At 34.2% G+C, this 21,770-nt stretch overlaps 2 protein-coding genes across 2 annotated transcripts; one reads left to right on the forward strand and one right to left on the reverse strand.

The window, feature by feature from the left end:
* Positions 1 to 98: 98 nt before the first annotated feature.
* Positions 99 to 6,110, reverse strand: LOC139890974 (26S proteasome regulatory subunit S10B homolog B-like). Its single transcript, XM_071873909.1, has 10 exons — positions 5,928 to 6,110; positions 4,246 to 4,365; positions 3,856 to 3,992; positions 3,606 to 3,767; positions 3,395 to 3,481; positions 2,589 to 2,675; positions 2,335 to 2,472; positions 2,047 to 2,238; positions 1,120 to 1,218; positions 99 to 319 (listed from the first exon to the last, which is right to left on the reverse strand). Exons 1-10 carry the CDS (start codon positions 6,028 to 6,030, stop codon positions 245 to 247), a joined length of 1,200 nt encoding a protein of 399 aa, XP_071730010.1. The 5' UTR covers positions 6,031 to 6,110; the 3' UTR covers positions 99 to 244.
* An 888-nt stretch (positions 6,111 to 6,998) lies between these two features.
* On the forward strand, positions 6,999 to 8,426 carry LOC139887940 (putative UDP-rhamnose:rhamnosyltransferase 1). Its single transcript, XM_071870985.1, has one exon. It carries the CDS (start codon positions 6,999 to 7,001, stop codon positions 8,424 to 8,426), a length of 1,428 nt encoding a protein of 475 aa, XP_071727086.1.
* The last annotated feature ends 13,344 nt before the right edge of the window (positions 8,427 to 21,770 follow it).

Raw genomic sequence — 21,770 nt, forward strand, 5'->3', positions numbered from 1 at the left:
TCATAATAAACCTATTGAACGAAAAAGACAGATGAAATCACATAAATCAAAAACAACATTAATATGTTATTGTATCAACTAGAGTGACAAACTGACAACCAATAGTTTTGTCGAAAAACAGATTATATTGGGATTCGTTCATAATAAACGTAAGGGCCCTAAATCTTTGGAGGTCCTGTGTAATCACAGCATTTGCGCACCCTTAAATAAGGCCTTGGATTTTTCATTGTTTCGTTTCTCATTCTTACTCTTTCCCGAAATCAGCACTGTAATGAGCACTTGACTCCAGCTTCTTTGCCTCATTTAGTTTCCTTACCGCCTGAAATTTTTTATCAAAAACAAAAACACTCAATTAAATACAATTCAAGCATCTACAAAAATGGGATTACAATTTTCTGGCCCCAAGTGAATGTGATAATTTCAATCCACATTTCCCTTGACTAGATTAACATTTGTATTCCAGCAAATGCTTCACATGTATTTGTTCATCAGCAAAGCAATTATACAAAGATTTTAATTACAACGGTTTCAGTTATCTACTTTGTCCCTTTGGTTATTCATATACTAGTCAACATTTTGATTCAACTATTCGGCTCTATTTTTGAGTCAACAGCAAGCGTCGATTCATTGGCGTCTTGACTGCCGTTTAGAGCTAAAATTGAATTCCAGGCAGGATTTAAAACCCATGGAAATTTGATTCTACCATTTCCATGGCGTCTCAATATTATTTTTATTTTTATTTTTTTTTACGTTTTTTTTTTTAAAAAAATATCCTACTTATTGGCCGGAGGTCCACTCGGAAGCAATCTCTTTATTCGTCGAATAGAGAGAGGGATGACTTTCTCTACTTTTGAGTGTTTCACTCTGGGTGGAAAAATGACTTGTTTTTATTCTCGGATAGGGGAATGATTGTCTACATCTCACCTCCCCATACACCACTCATGTGGTATTGAGTTTTGTTGTTGTTGTGTACTTTGATTCAACTAACGGTCGGGTTAGATGCTGCCTTTTGGTTCTACAAGCTCAGTGAACTTGTTCACACTAGTTTGTGCAATCCCAATGAGATCGCTAGATTAATTATTTGCCTTTAACGACAAAGAACAGGTTAGTAACAGTTACCTTCATGAAATCTTCATGGATAACATAATCACGTTCTGCACGGATTGCAGACATACCAGCTTCAGTGCACACATTACGAAGATCGGCTCCATTAAACCCCTGAACCAAATGCCAAGCATCAATTTTAGGTGCTCAAGTAATAAATAATCCAAGGTTGTGTTTGATAAAACATAATGATTAAGCGTTGAATGGTTCAAACTCTGAATGATTCATAGATCCCGATTGAATTTGGTTCTTAATATCAATAACCTTTTGATACTCATTTTTAATGAATGAACACTCTGAATGGCGTAAAATTAACGTATTAACCTTATAGATGAATATATAAAAGAATACATTTGTTTGATAAGTGTTATGGATTTAATACAAGGAGGGTATCAAAAGAAATGGGGAGTTGAACGATTAAGAGAGTATTTTACTGCACACATTTTATTCATGCTCTTTGCCCTACTGTTGTGCATTACTGCTATATGTGTCCCCTTTATGGTTACTGTGTATGGTTGCTTCTTGCTAGGCGCTCATTACTCGTACAGGTACGTATCATTTGCCCTCTCTATTTCGTTCTTATGAGCTCTTCGGGCCGGAGGTCCTTTAGGAAGCAATCTCTTTTGCGCTAGAGTAGAGGGAGGGACGACCTTATCTAGGCGCGGGTTCTATACCCACGGGTGGAGTAGTGACTTCCTTCTAATCTAGGGTACGAGGAATGATTGTCTACACTCACCTCCCCCATACCCCACTTTCGTTGGATTGGGTATTGTTGTTGTTGTTTACTGCACACATTTTTGTCATTTAGCATCATCTAGCACCATTTGTCATTTCAGATGTCACAAATGAATGCACTGAATTTGAACCGTTAGGCCATTTAGGCTGATCATCCCATTAATCAAACACATCCAAAGAATGTTAAAAAGAAACTTTTTTTATTACCTCTGCAAGCTTGACAACCGCTTCGTAATCAATTTCACCATGTTTTGCAATTCCAGCAGCATGAATTTTAAGGATTTCCATTCTTGACTGCTCATTCGGTAACGGGATCTCTATTTTCCTATCTAATCGACCAGGGCGCAAAAGAGCAGGGTCAAGAACATCAGGTCTGTTTGTCGCCATTATCATTTTTACCTGTAAGACATCCATTAAATCATAAAAGTGTCAATCTATATGAAATTTAAGCTGCTGTTGTCCAATTAAACCTTGTAAAGTTGTAATGTTTCAAACCTTTCCAAGCTGATCAAATCCATCAAGCTGATTGAGCAACTCCATGAGTGTTCTTTGTATTTCACGGTCGGCACTAGTTCCCTCACTAAAACGACGGCCACCAATGGCATCAATCTCGTCCATAAATATGATGCAGGGCTTAAATAATCAATAAACAACAATAACAACACTTGTTAAAAATGTAACTGATAAAGTGTTGCGATAATGAATTGAGTAATTAAAAATAACAAAAAGATTTAAGGAAGTAACAATACTTGGTGATCACGAGCATAACTAAACATCTCCCTGATTAGTCTTGCACTCTCACCGATGTACTTATCGATAATGGCACTTGATACGACCTGTTAAGTTTTGTACAAATGTTAGACATACACAAGTTGACACCAATTTAAAATATGAGAATGATCTACATAACTAGAAACGGCAAGTGGGCGGGTTCATACGTGATGTGGTCATAGGAAAAACATTTTTTTCGTTTTAAAAGTGAACTTATAAAGGTTTAATGTGTTAATTATGGTAACAGAAACAATGAATAAAATGAACAAGATGTTAGTACGCTTATATGCATTAGAAAATCTTCGGAAACTTTCAAACTGTCTCCCTTTTAGCTAAGTTGTTACACCTTTACCATTTGATTTGTTACATCTAAAACATAACCGATTCAGACCCTTTTACAAGTAAATGAGTCGAACTGTCACCCTTATAGAAATGTTGCAAAAATCATTACTCGGGGAGTAGTCGGTCGGGAATACTTAAGGAGTACTTGCATGTTGACCAAGTTTGACTTTGACCGACTTTTGACCGATTTTAACACACAAAACAGAGAAACATTTTTTGTCCATCTTTAAAGTTAACTTATAAACGCTTAATGTGTTAATTATGGTTAAAAACAATTAATAAGATGATTGAAAAGATTTTTGTACGCTTATATGCATTATGAAATTTTCATACAACTTTCAACCAGTATCCCTTTTGGCTAAATCTTTACCTTAACCATTTGATTCGTTACATGTAAAACACAGTTGATTCAGACCCTTTATAAATGAAAGAAAATAAAAACCTTCAAGAAATTGGCATCTATATTGCTCGCAATTGCTCTAGCTAGTAGTGTCTTGCCGGTACCAGGAGGTCCATACAGAAGAACACCCTAATCATATTAAAAGGAATTGCAAAAAGTTAGGAATATAATTATAAATTAGAAATAGAAATTTTCATTATAATGTATAAAGACTTCTCAATATTCAGATTTTTATTGAAAAAGCCATATGTACCTTTGGTGGCTTGATGCCAACCCTTAAAAAAAGCTCGGGATTCATAAGAGGCAACTCTATAGATTCCCTAAGCTCCCGAATCTGATCCGATAGCCCACCAACAGCAGAGTAACTAACGTTCCCAGGATCTTCATGAAGCATGTTATAAACAACTGGATCGACCTTCACATTGTTAATTAAGTGTTAATCAAGACAAACTAAAAATAAAAAAAAATAAAAAAAATAAAAAAAATCAAGCGTATAAACTAACTTCACGAGGAAGTGCTCTCATAATAGTCAATGTCGTCATGTCAAGAACGACTCTAGTTCCAGCAGTAAGTTTTTCCTTGTCCACTTTAGTGCGGCATCCAACCACGTACCTTGGACCACTGCTTGCTTTAACTATCACTGCAATATTATAAAAAAATTAATAATATTATTTTGTAACTGTCTGCAACTTCTGGAACAGTATGATACACTTATCATTGATGAAAACCCCATTGTACATCCATGAAGATATTTAAATTATTACTATTTTAAACATTCCCTACATTGATTTGTCATTATCTATGCAAACTGAATCCTAAAAATAAAAAAAATAAAAAATAAAAAAACAATACAAGTACAACTTATTAGTAAATGTAAAGGGAGAGATTTTTACATCGTTCATTGTCCAGAGGCCTTAAAACTTCGCCAATGATCTGCCCAACACTTTGAAGAGACTTCAAATCATCTTCTGTTTTGGCATAATCTTTCTTTGTACTTCGTAATGCATCCCTAACTGCATCCATAAGTTTTGGATATGGTTAATCTAGCAGTAAAGGTAGCCATGCAATAGAGGTATGGTACCAATTAATTATATCATCTAATAGTTTTGTGAGTAACGTTTGTGTTAAAAACTTAACAATTCCTCTTTATTATTATTATTACTTCCCTACTAGGTACATTGTTAGCCAGAAAATACTCTTCTTACACTTCCCTACTAGGTACATTGTTAGCCAGAAAATACTCTTCTTACACACACACACAGAAACATACAAAAGCATATAACCATGAACCACATTATATACAATAAAAAAGTACAACCCAACCCGTTCTGACCCAACACCGAAAATTTACCATGTTCGCCCAACACCAACCTGTGTGAAATATCCATTTTTTTTACCTTTGCTTTGACTATATGTTGATGCCATCTTAAATTGTATTTAACAAGTCATTCTTTCATTGACTTTTCTATCGTTTAGTAACTTTTGTTAACGGAGGTCAAAAGTCGCTAAAAGAATGACTTTTTCAATACAAATTATCAACACATAGTCAAAGCAAAGGTAGAAAATTGGATAGATCACTTAGGTTGGGTGTTGGGAAAACATAGTTAATTTTCGGTGCTAGGTCAGAACGGGTCGGATTGTACCTACTATTTTATTGTATACAATGTAGCTCATAGTTATATGCTTTTGTATCTTTCTATCTGTATGTGCGAAGAGTATTTTCTGGCTAACTACGTACCTAGTAAGGGAGTTATACTAATAGTATAATAATAAACAAGTGTTATTATTACATTTCTAACACAAACAATACTCACCAAACTATTAGATGATATAAGTAATTAGTACCATACCTCTATTACATTAAGAAAAAATCACATATGAATATGTTAACCTCAAGTAGAGACAATAATAAGTAAATACAATATACCAGTAAATAACTGCTTGGTTCAATCTCACAAGCAAAAATAATCTTGTGAAACAATAACTAAATTGGGGTAATACCATATAAGCTGATGAAAAGTTAATAGAACAAAAATCACAAGCGACCTAAAAATGTGATCATTCAAATTACAAGCAGTTATGCTAAGCACAATAACTAGCTATAGAGCCAACATCTTATACTAACTCCGCCTAAACCAAAATAGAATACAAATACAACCAATAAATAGGACCAAGCCCCCAAAAAATTCGCCAAAATTGTCACCAGTGGGCATTCAAGTACAAAACATATAGATGCAGCACACCTAATTCAGAATTTCATAACTTCCATTGATTAGTTTGTCCATTTAGCGCCCACAATATAATATTTTAGCATTTAGATCTACAAGAACGTAATTACATCAACAAAAACAAATAGAAACTTCAAAGTATAACAAAAAATTTACATCAAATTTTTTTAGAAGATTTACTTTAAAGTGCTAACCCTAGACCACATAAATATACAAACAATACATTTTAAGCATAGACGAAAATCTCTAATTAAGCATATATACTAGAAAACATACACGAAATTACAAACCCTAAATTAAGACTATGTCATAAGGATTCAAATTAAATTAATTTAGAGATATCTGACCTCCTCGAACTCGAGAATCGAGCTCTTTATGCTGAAGCATCTTCTTCCTGTACTCCGTCACCGCTGCACGGCGGCGAACGGCATCTTCTCCCTCGCTCGACATCGGAAAATAGTCGCCCGTGATTGTGTGTGTTTGATCGATCAACTCGCTTGTCGTTCAAGACAACTTCATCAGCCACGATAAACACTGGGTCTTTGTACTTTGTATGTACTTGTTGTACTCTGTATATATGAATTATGAAATATCATTGGGCCGATAGCTTAAAGCCCAATTGTAGTTTTATTCAGATTCTGGCCCTTGAACCATCACATAAATTATGATCCCACGACTACACCACCCACGCGATTATTTCCCGCAGTTGCAATTGCAAAACCGGTCCCCAACTGTTGTTCTGGAGAAAACCCGGACCAATTCAAGGGCATGGTCGGTAAAAAACACCCCTCCCCGTTGCCACCGCAACGCGATGTGCGAAATGCGATCTTGAGTGGATTTCAAGATCAAGGGAATATCCTTGTGTGCAATGTTGTCACACCAGGGAATTGAACTTCCAACCTCTAACAAAGAAGTATGTGCTATTACCACTGAACTAACAACAGAAGGATAATCCGGTAATCAACTTACTAGTAAAAATAAGCAAATGTATTATAAACGCTACTTTTGCAGGATTTTCTTTTGTTTAAAAAAGTATGTTTTTTGATATTGTTTGACGGAATTATAGCAAGTGACCTGGATACAAGCAAACCAATCACCAAAGAGCCAATGACTTGGTGATATCGAGGTCACCCTTACAATCTTGAGATTGAGAGTTCGAGTCCTGCGTGGTGTATATATTTTCGTGTTAGTTAGGTGGGTGTGTGAGTTTGCTTTAAAAAAAATACCAATCACATGAATACCATGGAAACACAACATACACACCAAAAGATTGTGCAACCATCAGTTAACAATTACTCATGAAATATCTCATTCATGTAAAGCTTATGTGTTACTAAACCAAATATAACCATAACATATAATATATACATTCAACAAAATAACACTCCTTATACAATTATCATCAATATTTAAAAACAATGACCGCCGAAGAGTGTCACGTAATGATGTTTCCATGGTTAGCCTTCGGACACATGCTACCGTTTCTTGAGCTCTCAAAGAAACTTGCAGCAAATGGCATTAAAATCTCATTTGTTTCCACCCCAAAAAACTTACAAAGATTACCTTCAATTCCTTCAAATATATCAAAAAACATCAAACTGGTAGAAATCATACTACCAAAAGTAGATGGTTTACCTGAAAACTGTGAAGCCACCATTGATATCCAACAAGAAGAAACACAGTTTTTAAAAAAGGCATATGACAAATTACAACAACCTTTCCAAAAACTTCTTATAAACAATACCCCTGATTTAATTCTCATTGACTTTTCTCCATATTGGGTATCTGAAATTGCTACTAAATTTGGTGTGTCTACTGCGTTTTTCAGTGTGTATACTGCTGCTACTCTCGCGTATATGGGCCCACCAGACGAGTTGAGGTGGGGCCATAAACGAAAAACACCCGCGTCATTCACAGTTGCACCAGATTGGTTTCCTTTTCATTCTTTAGTGGCGCATAGGCCTGATTATGCCCCAACAATGCTTCGGAACTTGTACGTTCCTGATGAATCTGGTAAGTCAAGTGGTCAAAGACTAAGCACAATAATTGAAGGATGTAAATTTGTTGTAATTAGAAGCTGTAAAGAGTTCGAAGGCGAATATATTGATCTTCTCCAAAAGCTATATCAAAAACCAGTGCTACCAATAGGCATACTTCCACCAGAAACAAAAAAAACAGAAATTGCAGTTGACTCAAGTTGGTCACAAAGATTCAAATGGTTAGACACAAAAAAGTCAAAATCGGTGTTATTTGTAGGATTCGGTAGTGAATACAAAATGCCAATTGAACAAGTACATGAGTTGGTTTATGGGCTTGACCTTTCCGGGGTTAACTTTATATGGATTTTGCGAAAGCCCAAAGGGGTTGATGGGTCGGACCTATTGCCGCCTAATTTTGAAGTTTTGATGTTTGATAAAGGTGTGGTTTGTGTTGGTTGGGCGCCACAAATGGAGATTTTAGGACACCCGTCAATCGGAGGGTGTCTTTTTCATTCTGGTTGGGGTTCGATTATTGAATCGTTAGGGTTTGGGCACCCGTTGATTCTTATGCCTATGGTAGCTGATCAAGGACTATGTGCTAAATTGTTAGTTGAAAAGAGAGTTGGTTATGAGGTGCCAAGAAATGAAGATGGTTCATTTAGTAGAGATATGGTGGCAAAATCTGTTAAGTTGGTGATGGAATCAGAAGAAGGGGAACAAATAAGAAAAAATGCTTCCCAAATGCAGTCTGTTTTTTGTGACAGCAATCTTCATAATGACTACATAAGTTCATTTGTTGGTTATTTTCGGAAGATCAAAAGAATTGAATGTGTTGGAAGCTTCGACGAGCCCAACACACCACTATAGAGGATCTAGACTATACTAGACTCACTACACCAACACTTTGACGTTGGTTAGCCTTTAATTTTATAAATCCTTAGTGCACAATGTACTTAGGCGACAGTGTCGACCATATATCTTTAGGCGGTATAACCGACCATGTATTACTTAGGCGGCAGAGCCGACCATATAATAAGAACAACAAAAGTGCACTAAGAATTTAAACACAAACTAAGGCTTGATCGGGAAACTTAACAAAAACACTTATATTAAATTACAATTACAATATTACTTACAAGCTTTATCTTCTCTACTTTCGCTAACTCACACTCTTCTTCTCTTCTTCACAACTCACTTCTTATTTCACTCTCACAACTTCACACAACACAAATGAAATCTCCTCCCATATTTATACTACTCCATGGAACATTCTAGAACCTAGATATTTCCATGGATATATAAATATCTAGATATTTCTACAACCTACAAATATCTAGATTTTTCTTTTACATTTCAATTTCTAGATTTTTCTCTCATATTCTAATATCTAGATATTTTACCCATATACATTTACTAATTCCATATTATTCTAAATTTGCATTGTATTTTAACACTCCCCCTCAATGCAAATTTTCTTCCAACGATGTCTTGCAGACCATTCCAAGTGCTTCTCTGAATTTTGTAAACTTCGGTTTACTTAGGCTCTTGGTGAATATATCTGCAACCTGTTCATCTGTCTTTGTTGGCACCATCTTGATCTCCCCTTCAAGGACCTTCTCGCGAACATAGTGATAGTGTACTTCTATATGTTTTGTTCTTGCGTGAAAGACTGGATTCTCTGCTAGACGTATAGCTGATAGGTTATCGCAGAAAAGTTCTACTTGATAGTCTGTTGATTGATGAAGATCTTCCATTAGTTGTTTCAACCATGTAATTTCTTGTGTTGCTGATGCTGCCGATCGATATTCTGCTTCAGTGCTTGACAAGGATACTGTTGGTTGTCTCTTGCTACACCATGATATTACTCCTGATCCAAGACTAAACATGTATCCAGTTGTTGACCGTCGTGTATCATAGTCTCCAGCGTAATCGGCGTCACAATATCCAGTCACGTGACATTCTTTTGTTTTCTTGTACAAAATGCCAAAGTTAATAGTACCTTTAACATACCTTAAGATGCGTCGTACAACATCAAGGTGAGGCTTCTTCGGATTGCTCATGTATCGACTAACCACTCCAACTGCATAAGATATGTCTGGCCGGCTTAGTGTGAGATAAACAAGACTTCCGACCATCTTTCGATACATGGTAACATCTTGAAGACTTTTTCCTTCATCTGCTCGTAATTTTGTATTCGGATCCATCGGAATTGAGATAGGTTTGCAATTAAGCATTCCGTACTTTTGTAAAAGATCTCGCGCATATTTCTGTTGTCCCAGAAATAATCCTTCTCTTTTCTGCTCTATTTCGAGTCCAAGAAAATGTTTGAGTTCTCCAAGCTCCTTCATATGAAATCTGATAGACAGATTCTCTCTTGTTCTTTGAATCTCCTCATAGTGATCTCCCGTGATAATTAAGTCATCCACATATACTAGCACTATGGCTAGTTTTCCTTGATCTTGTTTCACAAATAAACTAGAATCTGAAGGAGCAACTGTGAAACCACTTTTTACTAAAAACTCGCCAATCTTCCCGTACCAAGCTCTTGGAGCCTGCTTCAAGCCGTATAGTGCTTTCTTTAATTTGTAGACATGGTCAGGATGAGACTTGTTCTCAAAGCCTCTTGGTTGCTCCATATAAATTTCTTTGTCAAGTTCTCCATGTAAGAAAGCGTTCTTGACATCCATCTGCCACAGCTTCCAAGATTTGCTAGCGGCTAAAGCTAGTAGAGCTCGAATTATTGTGATCTTCGCCACTGGACTAAACGTTTCTTCATAATCCAGCCCATATTGTTGAGAAAAACCTCTAGCAACAAGTCGAGCTTTATACCTTTCAATGGAGCCATCTGATCGAGTCTTCACCTTGTAAACCCATTTACAAGATATTGGTTTTACATCTTTTGGCTTTGGAACTAAACTCCATGTCTGATTTTATTTTAGTGCATTAATTTCTTCTTCCATCGCTTTCTGCCATTCTCGACTTTGCGCTGCTTCTTCATAAGTAGAAGGCTCAATAGGTATTGATTCATCCACATGAGCAGCATTGGCATACCTTGGATTAGGTTGTCTCAGCCTTGTTGATCTTCTTAATTCTTGTACATGCTCCTCGGCATCTATTTGCCTTGGACGAACCTCTTCGGATGTAGATTGATGTACCCCAGTTTTCCATGGACTCGTTTCCTTAGAGTACGACCCATCTCCTTCTTTAATTGGATCCGATATGTGCTCTTTACTTTCTTCTTTTCTTCTGGAACTTCTTCTAATTCATGAGATTCTGGAAGCTCTATCTTTTGAGGTGACCACCATGAAGAAGCTTCACCAAATACCACATTTCTTGAAGTATAACACTTTCCAGTATTTGGATCACAACATCTCCATCCTTTTCTTGATTCATCATAACCTACAAAAATGCATCGAATTGCCTTCTTATCAAATTTGCTTCGGAGATGATCTGGCACGAAGACGTAGCATACACATCCAAAAATCTTGAGATGATTGACGGTTGGCTTGATCTTCCATAATCTTTCATATGGTGAAATATATCCCAATTTTGTTTGCGGGAGTCTGTTAATCACGTATGAAGCCGTCCTCATACATTCGGCCCAAAATCTTCCTGGTACATTCTTACCATGAAGCATACTTCGACAAGTTTCAGCAAGATGACGATTCTTACGTTCTGCCACTCCATTCTGTTGTGGAGTATTAGGGCAAGTTAATTGCCTTCTGATCTTGTGCTTCTCAAGATACATATTGAACTCAGTCGATAAATATTCTCCTCCATTATCTGTGCGTAAGCACCTAATCTTATTATTGAGCTCACTTTCTATCTTCTTCTTGAACTCTTTAAACTTCTGAAAAGTCTCCGACTTTTCCTTCATGAAGTAAACCCACACATACCTTGAGAAGTCATCAATGAATGTCACCATATACTTCATTCCTCCAAGTGATGTTTGTTTCACTGGGCCGAAGACATCTGAGTGTATGAGCTCTAGTGGTGTCTTGGACTGATGCGCGGACTCCTTGAATGGCAATTGGTGAGCTTTTCCAAATTGACATCCAGCACATATTGTATCTGTTCGGATATCAAATTGAGGAAGCCCATTTACTATGTGTTTCACCATCATCCCCTTCAACTTGTTGTAGCCAACATGCCCAAGACGTTCATGCCAAAGATCAGTCGTCTCATTCTTTCGAGTCTTATCCACATATGCTGTTTCAGCAGATAGTACATAGACCGACTCTATTCTTCTTCCTTGCATAATTGGATTGCCAACCACCTTCACTCTCTTGAATACGGACACATCTTCTGGTCCAAAGAGCACATAATTTCCTTCTGCTGTCAATTGTGGTACTGATAGTAAATTCTTCTTTAGGCCAGGGACAAGATACACCCTCTCGAGTTGGAGCTTATGAGAGCCGCCTTCATTTGGAATTATTGTCTTTTCAATGTGAGAAATAGACAACCTTGAATTGTCGGCTGTCAACACGACTCTCTTTCCTTTGTAATCATCCATTTCTTGCAGCTTCGTCTCATCATTGGTCATATGATTTGAGCACCCAGAATCGATGATCCAATCATCTTTGTAGTTTATTTTTGACTTTAAAGTTGTTGTAAGAGCTTGATCATCTATGTCAGCTTCAACAGAGAGTCCAGCTTCTGCATCCCATGTTTTCTCATTAATGGTTGCTTCGAATGTGACCTCTTTCTTCTCATCTCTTGCGACGGACACATTTTCTTCGAAAGTTCGCCTCCTGGGGAATCTACAATCTCGAGCAAAATGACCCTTCTTGCCACAATTGAAGCATTCACCATTCTTTCTCTTATCATTCTCTCCATATTGTTGGCGATGATATTTTCTTCCTTGTTGAGCTCCTCCTGAAGCGTTGCCTTTTGATTTTGGGTGACCCTTCCACCCATATGTATTACTTTCTTTCATCGCCTCTTGTCTTCGAGATGTTGCTTTCTTCTTATTGGTGAAGAGTGCATCTTCTCCGTCTTTTAAGGTTACTTCATTCATATGCTTGGCTAATGCCTCTTGATTAGCCAATAAATTCTCCAGCTCTATTAATGATGGTTGAGTAGGCCATCCTCTCACAGCGGATATAAATTCATTATACTCGGATCTTAAGCCGTGGATGATAATTCTCTTCATCCTTGCATCACTCACTTTCTCTTCAGGAGCTAGTTGAGATATCTCATGACAAATAGATTTCACCTTGGTGAAATACTGAGAGATAGATAGACTTCCTTGTGAGATACCTGCGAGCTCATTTTCCAAGAGCTGGAGGCGTGCTTCATTCTTCTTTGAAAATAATTTTTCAAAAGTTTCCCAAGCTGCCTTTGGTGTTTTCTCGTCACGGATGTGCTCCAATAGATCCTCCTCGATTGTAGTCTTCAATATAAATAAAGCCTTCCCGGCCTTGATGTTCCATTTTCTTAAGGCTTTAGCATTTTCTTTCGGTAGAGGCATTGTGTCACTGCCAGCAACTATTTCCCATAAATCCTGTCCTTGTAGGTAGGATTCTATATAAGTTCGTCAATAACCATAGTTGTGGTTATTGAGACTCTTGATTCCACTGCTCGTACTTGCAAGATCTGCCATCATGACGTCCAACATTCAATAAGCTTGGTCCCTGACCGATGAGCTTTCACAGTTCCTAACTGTGCTCCGACAGAATCTCCCTTAGAGCCTTGGTGAAAACAAGTCGATGTAAACGTCCAACGTTTACCGATTTCCTCCACTTGAAATGGTCACGAACGACCCGCTCTGATACCAATTGTTGGAAGCTTCGACGAGCCCAACACACCACTATAGAGGATCTAGACTATGCTAGACTCACTACACCAACACTTTGACGTTGGTTAGCCTTTAATTTTATAAATCCTTAGTGCACAATGTACTTAGGCGACAGTGTCGACCATATATCTTTAGGCGGTATAACCGACCATGTATTACTTAGGCGGCAGAGCCGACCATATAATAAGAACAACAAAAGTGCACTAAGAATTTAAACACAAACTAAGGCTTGATCGGGAAACTTAACAAAAACACTTATATTAAATTACAATTACAATATTACTTACAAGCTTTATCTTCTCTACTTTCGCTAACTCACACTCTTCTTCTCTTCTTCACAACTCACTTCTTATTTCACTCTCACAACTTCACACAACACAAATGAAATCTCCTCCCATATTTATACTACTCCATGGAACATTCTAGAATCTAGATATTTCCATGGATATATAAATATCTAGATATTTCTACAACCTACAAATATCTAGATTTTTCTTTTACATTTCAATTTCTAGATTTTTCTCTCATATTCTAATATCTAGATATTTTCTTATACATATTAATATCTAGATATTTTACCCATATACATTTACTAATTCCATATTATTCTAAATTTGCATTGTATTTTAACAGAATCCACCTATAATGCATAGGAAATCAATCCTCCTTCTAATCTTTCATATGTACATATCTATCTTTATATTCTAATCTATATATTAATAACGTAATAATTGTAGATTTAGACCATTAAATAATTTTGTTCATATTAATCATCACCGATGATCTAAATTAGTAATGACTGATTAGATAATTGTAACATAAAGATTATAATTAGAAGTTTTCTGAACATAGCTATCTACCTATACTTAAGATTTTAAGAAATGCATTCGATGTTTGTACATTGTTAATAACTACTCCACTAACTTACTAGTAAGTAGTAACTAACTTTTTAACTATTTTGTAATATTACTTGTGTACAATTTTTTTATTTATTAAAAATAGCTTTTATAATTATCAAATTATAATTTCAAATTTGTAGATCAACACCATTTTATTTGTAGAATCCGAGTAACTATTACTCCTTTATTTGTAGAATCCGATTACAAATTTAAAAAAAAAAAATATATTATTATTTACATGTTAATTTTCAATAACAGTTTAATTTAATGCAAATTTTTTTTTAAAAGACAAACTCACACAAACTATTAACACGAATATTTACAACCACGAATATGTCTCAAGTGGGACTTGAATCTTCAACCTCTTGGTTGAAGGCCACCACGATACCGCTGGGCCAAATACCCTTTGGTTGCAATTATTATTGCCTTATAACATCATATTTTAATTTTATTTTTTCAAGTTCTAGCAATGCAATTTCAACAAACTCATGCTATAATTTATAATCGTACTTTTTGTTATAATTCAGTAGGCTTATAACTACCTTTAGTGGCCTAGTTCTTGACTGTAGACTAATAAGTATATAGAGAGAATATGAGAGAATATGAGAGAATATATATTTTAGTGTGTCTTTTATAAACTCATAACACACATATTTATACTCAAAAAATTTACTATACAATATCTATAATAATAATAAAATTAACATCCAATTTAACTTTTATAACACTCCCCCTTGGATGACAATTTTATTAGAGAATAACTAGTACTGCCTCGTTAAAAACCTTGCTAAAGAAAACCCATTGGGATAAAACTTTAGCTAAGGGAAAAAGAGTGCAGCATAGAGTTGACTCCCCCTCAAGTAGGCAACGCCTGATTTGTTACATCTTCTGAACATGCCTCATGCCAATATTATGAATGTGTGTTCTGAAAATAGCAGTTGGAAGTGCTTTGGTGAAAAAGGTCAGCAGAGTTTTTGCTGGACTGAACATATCTCATTTCAATCTGGTTGTCCTTAATGAGATTTTGAGTGTATGAGAAGAATCTAGGAGGTATGTGTTTTGTTCGGTCACTTTTGATATACCCTTCTTTCATCTGTGTTATGCAAGCTACATTATCTTGATAGATAGTTGTTGGACTTTTATCGCGTTATAGTCCACAAGAATCAGAAATGAGTTGTGTCATTGATCTCAACCAAAAACATTCCCGAGTAGCTTCATGTAATGCAATCACTTCGGCATGATTTGATGATGTTGCAACAAGTGTTTGTTTTGAGAACGTCATGATATTGCGGTGCCTCCATTTAGGAATACATATCCAGTTTGAGATTTAGCTTTATGTAGATCAGATAAATAATCTGCATCTGTATAACCAAACAAATCTTGTTTCGAGTTGTTAGAATAAAATAATTATAAATCAGTAGTTCCCCGAAGGTATCAAACTATTTGTTTGATCCCATTCCAATGTCTTTTGGTAGGGGCTGAGCTGAACCTCGTCAACAAATTAACTGCACAAGAAATGTCAGATCTTGTATAATTTGTAAGATACATAAGAGCCCCAATTGCACTAAAATATGGAACTTCTGAACCAAGAAGATCTTCATGATCTTCTAGAGGATGAAATGGATTAGTATCAATATTAAGATCTAACAACCATATGAGTACTTAATGGTTTTTGTCTTGTCCATATTAAAATATTTTAAAATCTTTTCGGTATAAGTTGTTTGATGTATAAGTAAGTCATTAGTTATATGCTCAATATGTAAATCAACGTAATACTTGATTTTTTTTTTTTAAATCTTTCTTTAGAAGTTGAATGGCTTCATAGATTTCTTTATTTAAGATAATTGATATAAACAGCTATGATCACATATCCGAACATTGTTTTTATAAAACACACGTGCAAATAAGTTTATATGTATACCTTTTTCTTATCAAGTAGTAATTTAATCGATTATACCACATACGTCCCGATTGTATAAACCCATTTAGAAATCTTTGTGATTTAATGGAATATATTCCATTGGGTTTTGCATTAGATGCTTATGATACCTTAACCCTTCAGGTATATTCATATATATATCATTATTAAGTGATCCATACAGATAAGTAGTAACAACATCCATGAGATGCATTTAAATAACTACCAGTTTGATTAAGTATCTAATAAGTAATTGTATTCATTATAGGAGGATAAGTTTTTCTCCTAATTCATTTCTGGTCTTTGTGGGAAATCTTGAGTTACAAGTCAAGTTTTGCCTTGTAACTTCATTTGCACATTTCTTTTTGGATAAAAATTCATTTGTATCCCATTGTTTCACATCTTTAAAAGTGATAACGATTGATCCAAAAACTTTTCTTTTATTGAGCGATTCTAATTCAGCTCGTATTACTCCTTTCTGTTGAGTTCAATCACGTCTATTTTGATATTCAATGACAGATTTTGGTTCCAGATCATCATCTTTATTCATGATGTCATTGTAACATTATATGAAAATATCTCATCAACATTTTTCATTTCATTTCAGTTTCATAATATTGCATAATTTATTGCAATTTATGTATTTACATTTATCAATATCCTCTGCAGAAGGAGTATTAATTTGTGGTTCTTCTTGAACACTTTCTTTTACCTCATTATCAGCCGATTTTCTTTTTTGAGCATTTTTATCTTTGGAACCAATTGGTCTCCCACGTTTCTTCCGTAGCAAAGACTCATAAGTGACATTATTGCCAGCTTTTGTAATTTCAATTCTAGCTGAAATTACTGCTGGTATATATGATTTAGTCACTTATTTTTTGTATCTTTAAATGCATAAAGTAATTAATTTGCAAGTTCTTGCATATGCATTATATTTGAACTTTCTTTTCGCATTCTTTTGTGCGATGATCAATATTCCTTAATTGATGTTCACACCATGAAACATCATTTTATTTATATTTCATTTCTCCCCCTAATATAGGGAACAATGTTTCATTAAAGTGACAATCGACAAAACTTGCTGTAAAAACATCACCCGTCATGGGTTCAATATATCTTATGATTGAAGATGTTTCATATCTAACATATATTTCAATCCTTCTTTGAGGAACCATTTGTTGTGATTGTTCAATTAAAAATACACTGCACAACCAAATGTTCTAAGATGGAAAATATTCGGTCTCCACCAAAATTAAGTTGGTAATGGAGAATATTTATAACTTGCACTTGATTTAATTCGAATTAATGTCACATCATGTAAATTTACATGTCCTCATATAAATATTGAGAGTTTTGTACTCATTTCTAATTGTCTAGTTATTAGCTGTAAGCGTTTATCTATTGATTCAGCTAAACCAATTTTGTGTATGCACATGAGCAACTGGATGTTCAACAACAATCCTTGTAGACATATAATAATCATTAAAAGCTTGAGATGTTAACTCACCAGCATTATCAAGTCTCATCCTTTTAATGGTGTAATCAGAATAATGTGTTCTTAATTTAATAATTTGTGCAAGAAACTTTGCAAATGCCATATTACGACTTGATAACACACAAACATGAGACCATGCGTTAGATGCGTCTATTAGAAAAATGGTCCACATGATGGATGAATTGGTCCATATATATACCCTTGAATTCTTTCAAGAAACATTGGTGATTATTTCTCAATGTGCTTTTCATTAATCGCCATATGTGCTTTTCATTAATCACCATATGTGTTTTTCGTTAATCACTATATGTGCTTTTCATTAATCACTATATGTGCTTTTCATTAATCACCATATGTGATTTTCATTAATCACCATATGTGCTTTTCATCATATATCATTTTCACCATATGCGCTTTTAATCATATGTGCTGCGCTTTTCGTCATATGCACTTTTCATTATATGCGCTTTTAATTATATGCGCTGCGCTTTTCATCATATGCGTTTTTTATCATATGCGCTTTTAATCATATGCGCTGCGCTTTTCATCATATGCGCTTTTCATCATATGCGCTTTTCGGTGCTACATAGATATTTCTCATTTTCGATTATCATTGACTGATAATCATATCCATTATGATATATATCAGAGAAACTTAACAAATTTATCTTTGATTTGGGAGAAAACAAGACATTGTTTACCAAAAAGTTCGTACCATTTGGTAATATGAAATTTTGCCTTTTTCGTTCCTTATATCAAGTTTGCAAGAGCTGATATAGTATTTATAATTCCTTCATTTGATTTAAATCAATGAAATATTTCTTAGATTTGATCATAGTGTGTATGTTACTACTATCTGCAATACATAGGTCTTTACCATTTAATTGATGTTGTATTTCAGCAGGATTCATACTAAAACTTCAAATAAGATAAGCAAATAATGAGTTATATTTCAGCAAGATAATCAAATTATATTACCTGCAAACAAGTTATAATCTGAAGTACATAAAAGATAACACTTAATAAAACATATGCGTTATGGTCTAAAACCATTTATTTATGAGTGATACATAAAAAAAACTAGGCATCTTAGAAAATTCAAACCATTCAAGTCTCAAGGTAGCTCAGGGTTAATTTAATAAAGATTTGTCAACAGATTCACTCTCGTTTTCTTTTCTTTTGGGACTTATTTGTAGAGCTAAACAAGATGTTCATGTATTCAAGAAATACTAGACTGATGATCCACGTTACCAGATCATTAATAAGAATCTCCGGAATTTTTATAAGAGCGTCTACTAATATCTTTAATTTTATTCTTTCATGGATCACCGTTATTATTATTATTATTTTTTTGATAATTAATATCGTATCTATCTTTGAGTATTTTCCATAATACACTTGGATTTTCGATCATATAATATGTAGATTCTAAGGACTCGTCAATATGTTTGCTAAGAAAAATACTTACTATTACTTTCTCTTGTTCGGAATAATTGTTATTTTCATTCAGGGTTTCTAAAATACCGTTTGATTCGAGATGTTTTTCTACATTCATAACCCATGTTAAGTAGTGTTCCCACTTGTTCTAAATGAGCAAATTTAAGCCTTTTCAAATTCGACATTTTCTATTATCAAAAAGATGAATAACATAAATCATAATCATAATCAACTTCTATTCATAGACAAATAATAAAATGAAGTTAGAATCATTTTAAATTCATAAGTAGCAAACAACATAATAATGGTATGATTACAAATAATAAAACCACAAGGGCATGATAGAATATAAGTTCACCCGGTGGTATATTAGCAACAATGATGATAGTTAATATGACCAATACAATAGGAAAAATCATCCTTGTGTGAATTATTTTTACAAAATTTTTTTGAGAGTAGTAATCTGAAAAATGAAGATTGATTTGTGAAAATGTGAAAACGGAGATGTTTATTTTATATTTGAAAAATATAGTTGTTGTAACGTCGTCAGTTGACGTTAACAACCGTTATGTATATATGACCGTTGTAACGTCGTTAGTTGACGTTAACGAATAAAGTCACTATATCAAAACGCGTATGAGTAATATAAAAGACAAGATTTTTTTTCTTCTTATTTTAACTTTTAAGATTTACTTTTAATAAAAATACAAACTACTTTTTCTTATTTTAACTTTTAAGATTTACTTTTAATAAAAATACAAACTACTTTTCTTATTTTAACTTTTAAGATTTACTTTTAATAAAAATACAAACTATTTTTCTTATTTTAACTTTAAGATTTACTTTTAATAAAAATACAAACTACTTTTTTCTTATTTTAACTTTTAAGATTTACTTTTAATAAAAATACAAACTACTTTTTCTTATTTTAACTTTTAAGATTTACTTTTAATAAAAATACAAACTACTTTTTCTTATTTTAACTTTTAAGATTTACTTTTAATAAAAATACAAACTATTTTTTCTTATTTTAACTTTTAAGATTTACTTTTAAGATTTACTTTTAAGAATAAACATTAGTATGCATAAAATAAATAATGATTAATTGCATAAGTAATCATAAATGTTAGATAACATATAAAGACCCCATCGTATTCGTATTGATCGGAATTAATCTCGACCCATGGTACCGTGTTGTCAAATGACGTGTTGCGTACATAAAGTACCGTGTTGTCAAATGACGTGTTGCGTACAATCATGAGGTCTTATTAACATAAATATAAATGTTAGTGAAGTTAATAAGAGTTAGATTACAGAAAATATAATTCAGGCGGTATAACCGACCATATATAACTTAAATAACATAAATATAAATGTTAGTGAAGTTAATAAAAGTTAGATTACAGAAATATAATTCAGGCGGTATAACCGACCATATATAACTTAAATAACATAAATATAAATGTTAGTGAAGTTAATAAAAGTTAGATAATTTCTTACCTTGATTAGTGATGTGTGCTTGCTTAGATAAACCTTGATTATACGGAGCACTTCGTGCTGATAACGTGTTATAATTCAGTAGGCTTATAACTACCTTTAGTGGCCTAGTTCTTGACTGTAGACTTGTAAAGACCCTAATCTTACGAATTTCAGTACCTATAAATAAAGATAACTTAATAGATAAATGAGCGTTATTCTTATTCGAATTCAAACCATAGTCAAAACCAAAGTTGACAACTTATTCAAAAGTACTATTAAACCAAAAACAAGCTACTAAATCTTGAAGGAAATCTCTAAGGCAAGGTGCTAAGTTCGCTCCACTCTACACTCTTCCCTCGTTCCCGACGCCCCCTTGATTACCTGTCGTATAAGAAGGAAAACAAAGAATACGACTGAGCCAAAGCCCAGTGAACGGATATAACGAATAACGGAGTATAGTATGACATGCAAATTTAATTTCAAAACAAACTTAATTTCAAAACAAACTTATTTTCAAAATAACTTAGTTGCAAAACAAAGTACGAATATGTATAGATCCACAATACCATATATCATGATGCAAATTTCATAAAATAATGCACTAAGAGTCAAAACAAATAGCAACAAAGTATCAAAATGAAATCATAGGGTAGCAACTCCACTAATCATTCATATCAGTGACGTTTCGTATGACACTACGATGAACGTTCACCGTCAAAACAAAATCCTAGGATCGATCCATACGCCTCCTATCAAAATATAATAATAAAGAGCTCGTACCAACTACCGGGTAATCAAAAGGAGACGCCGTAGATATAAACAAATACACCGCTACGGTCGATGCCACATTATCGGTGTCACAATAATGCGCCCACGGGACCTCCATGGATAGGTTACTCTTAGGCATATTTTAAGAAACCGTTTAAACCGACTTATTAATTATAAATGTTCGAATATTTTTAAAGTGACTAACGGACTTTAAAATATGTTTTAAAAAGAATTAACGAGTTGATTTAAATATTTTAAAATCACATGTCAACCCAACCATTCGGCCTAACCTTTGTCACGAGTCATGTTACATAATTCTTTAGCCCTTTACATATGAACAACTTAAACGGGACTAAACGGGACATGTAAAGCCACGCGGAATGAGGGACACTCGATACGAATCACCGTACCACTCGTC

This window comes from Rutidosis leptorrhynchoides, chromosome 2 (genome assembly GCF_046630445.1).
Source record: "Rutidosis leptorrhynchoides isolate AG116_Rl617_1_P2 chromosome 2, CSIRO_AGI_Rlap_v1, whole genome shotgun sequence".
Lineage (NCBI taxonomy): Eukaryota > Viridiplantae > Streptophyta > Magnoliopsida > Asterales > Asteraceae > Rutidosis > Rutidosis leptorrhynchoides.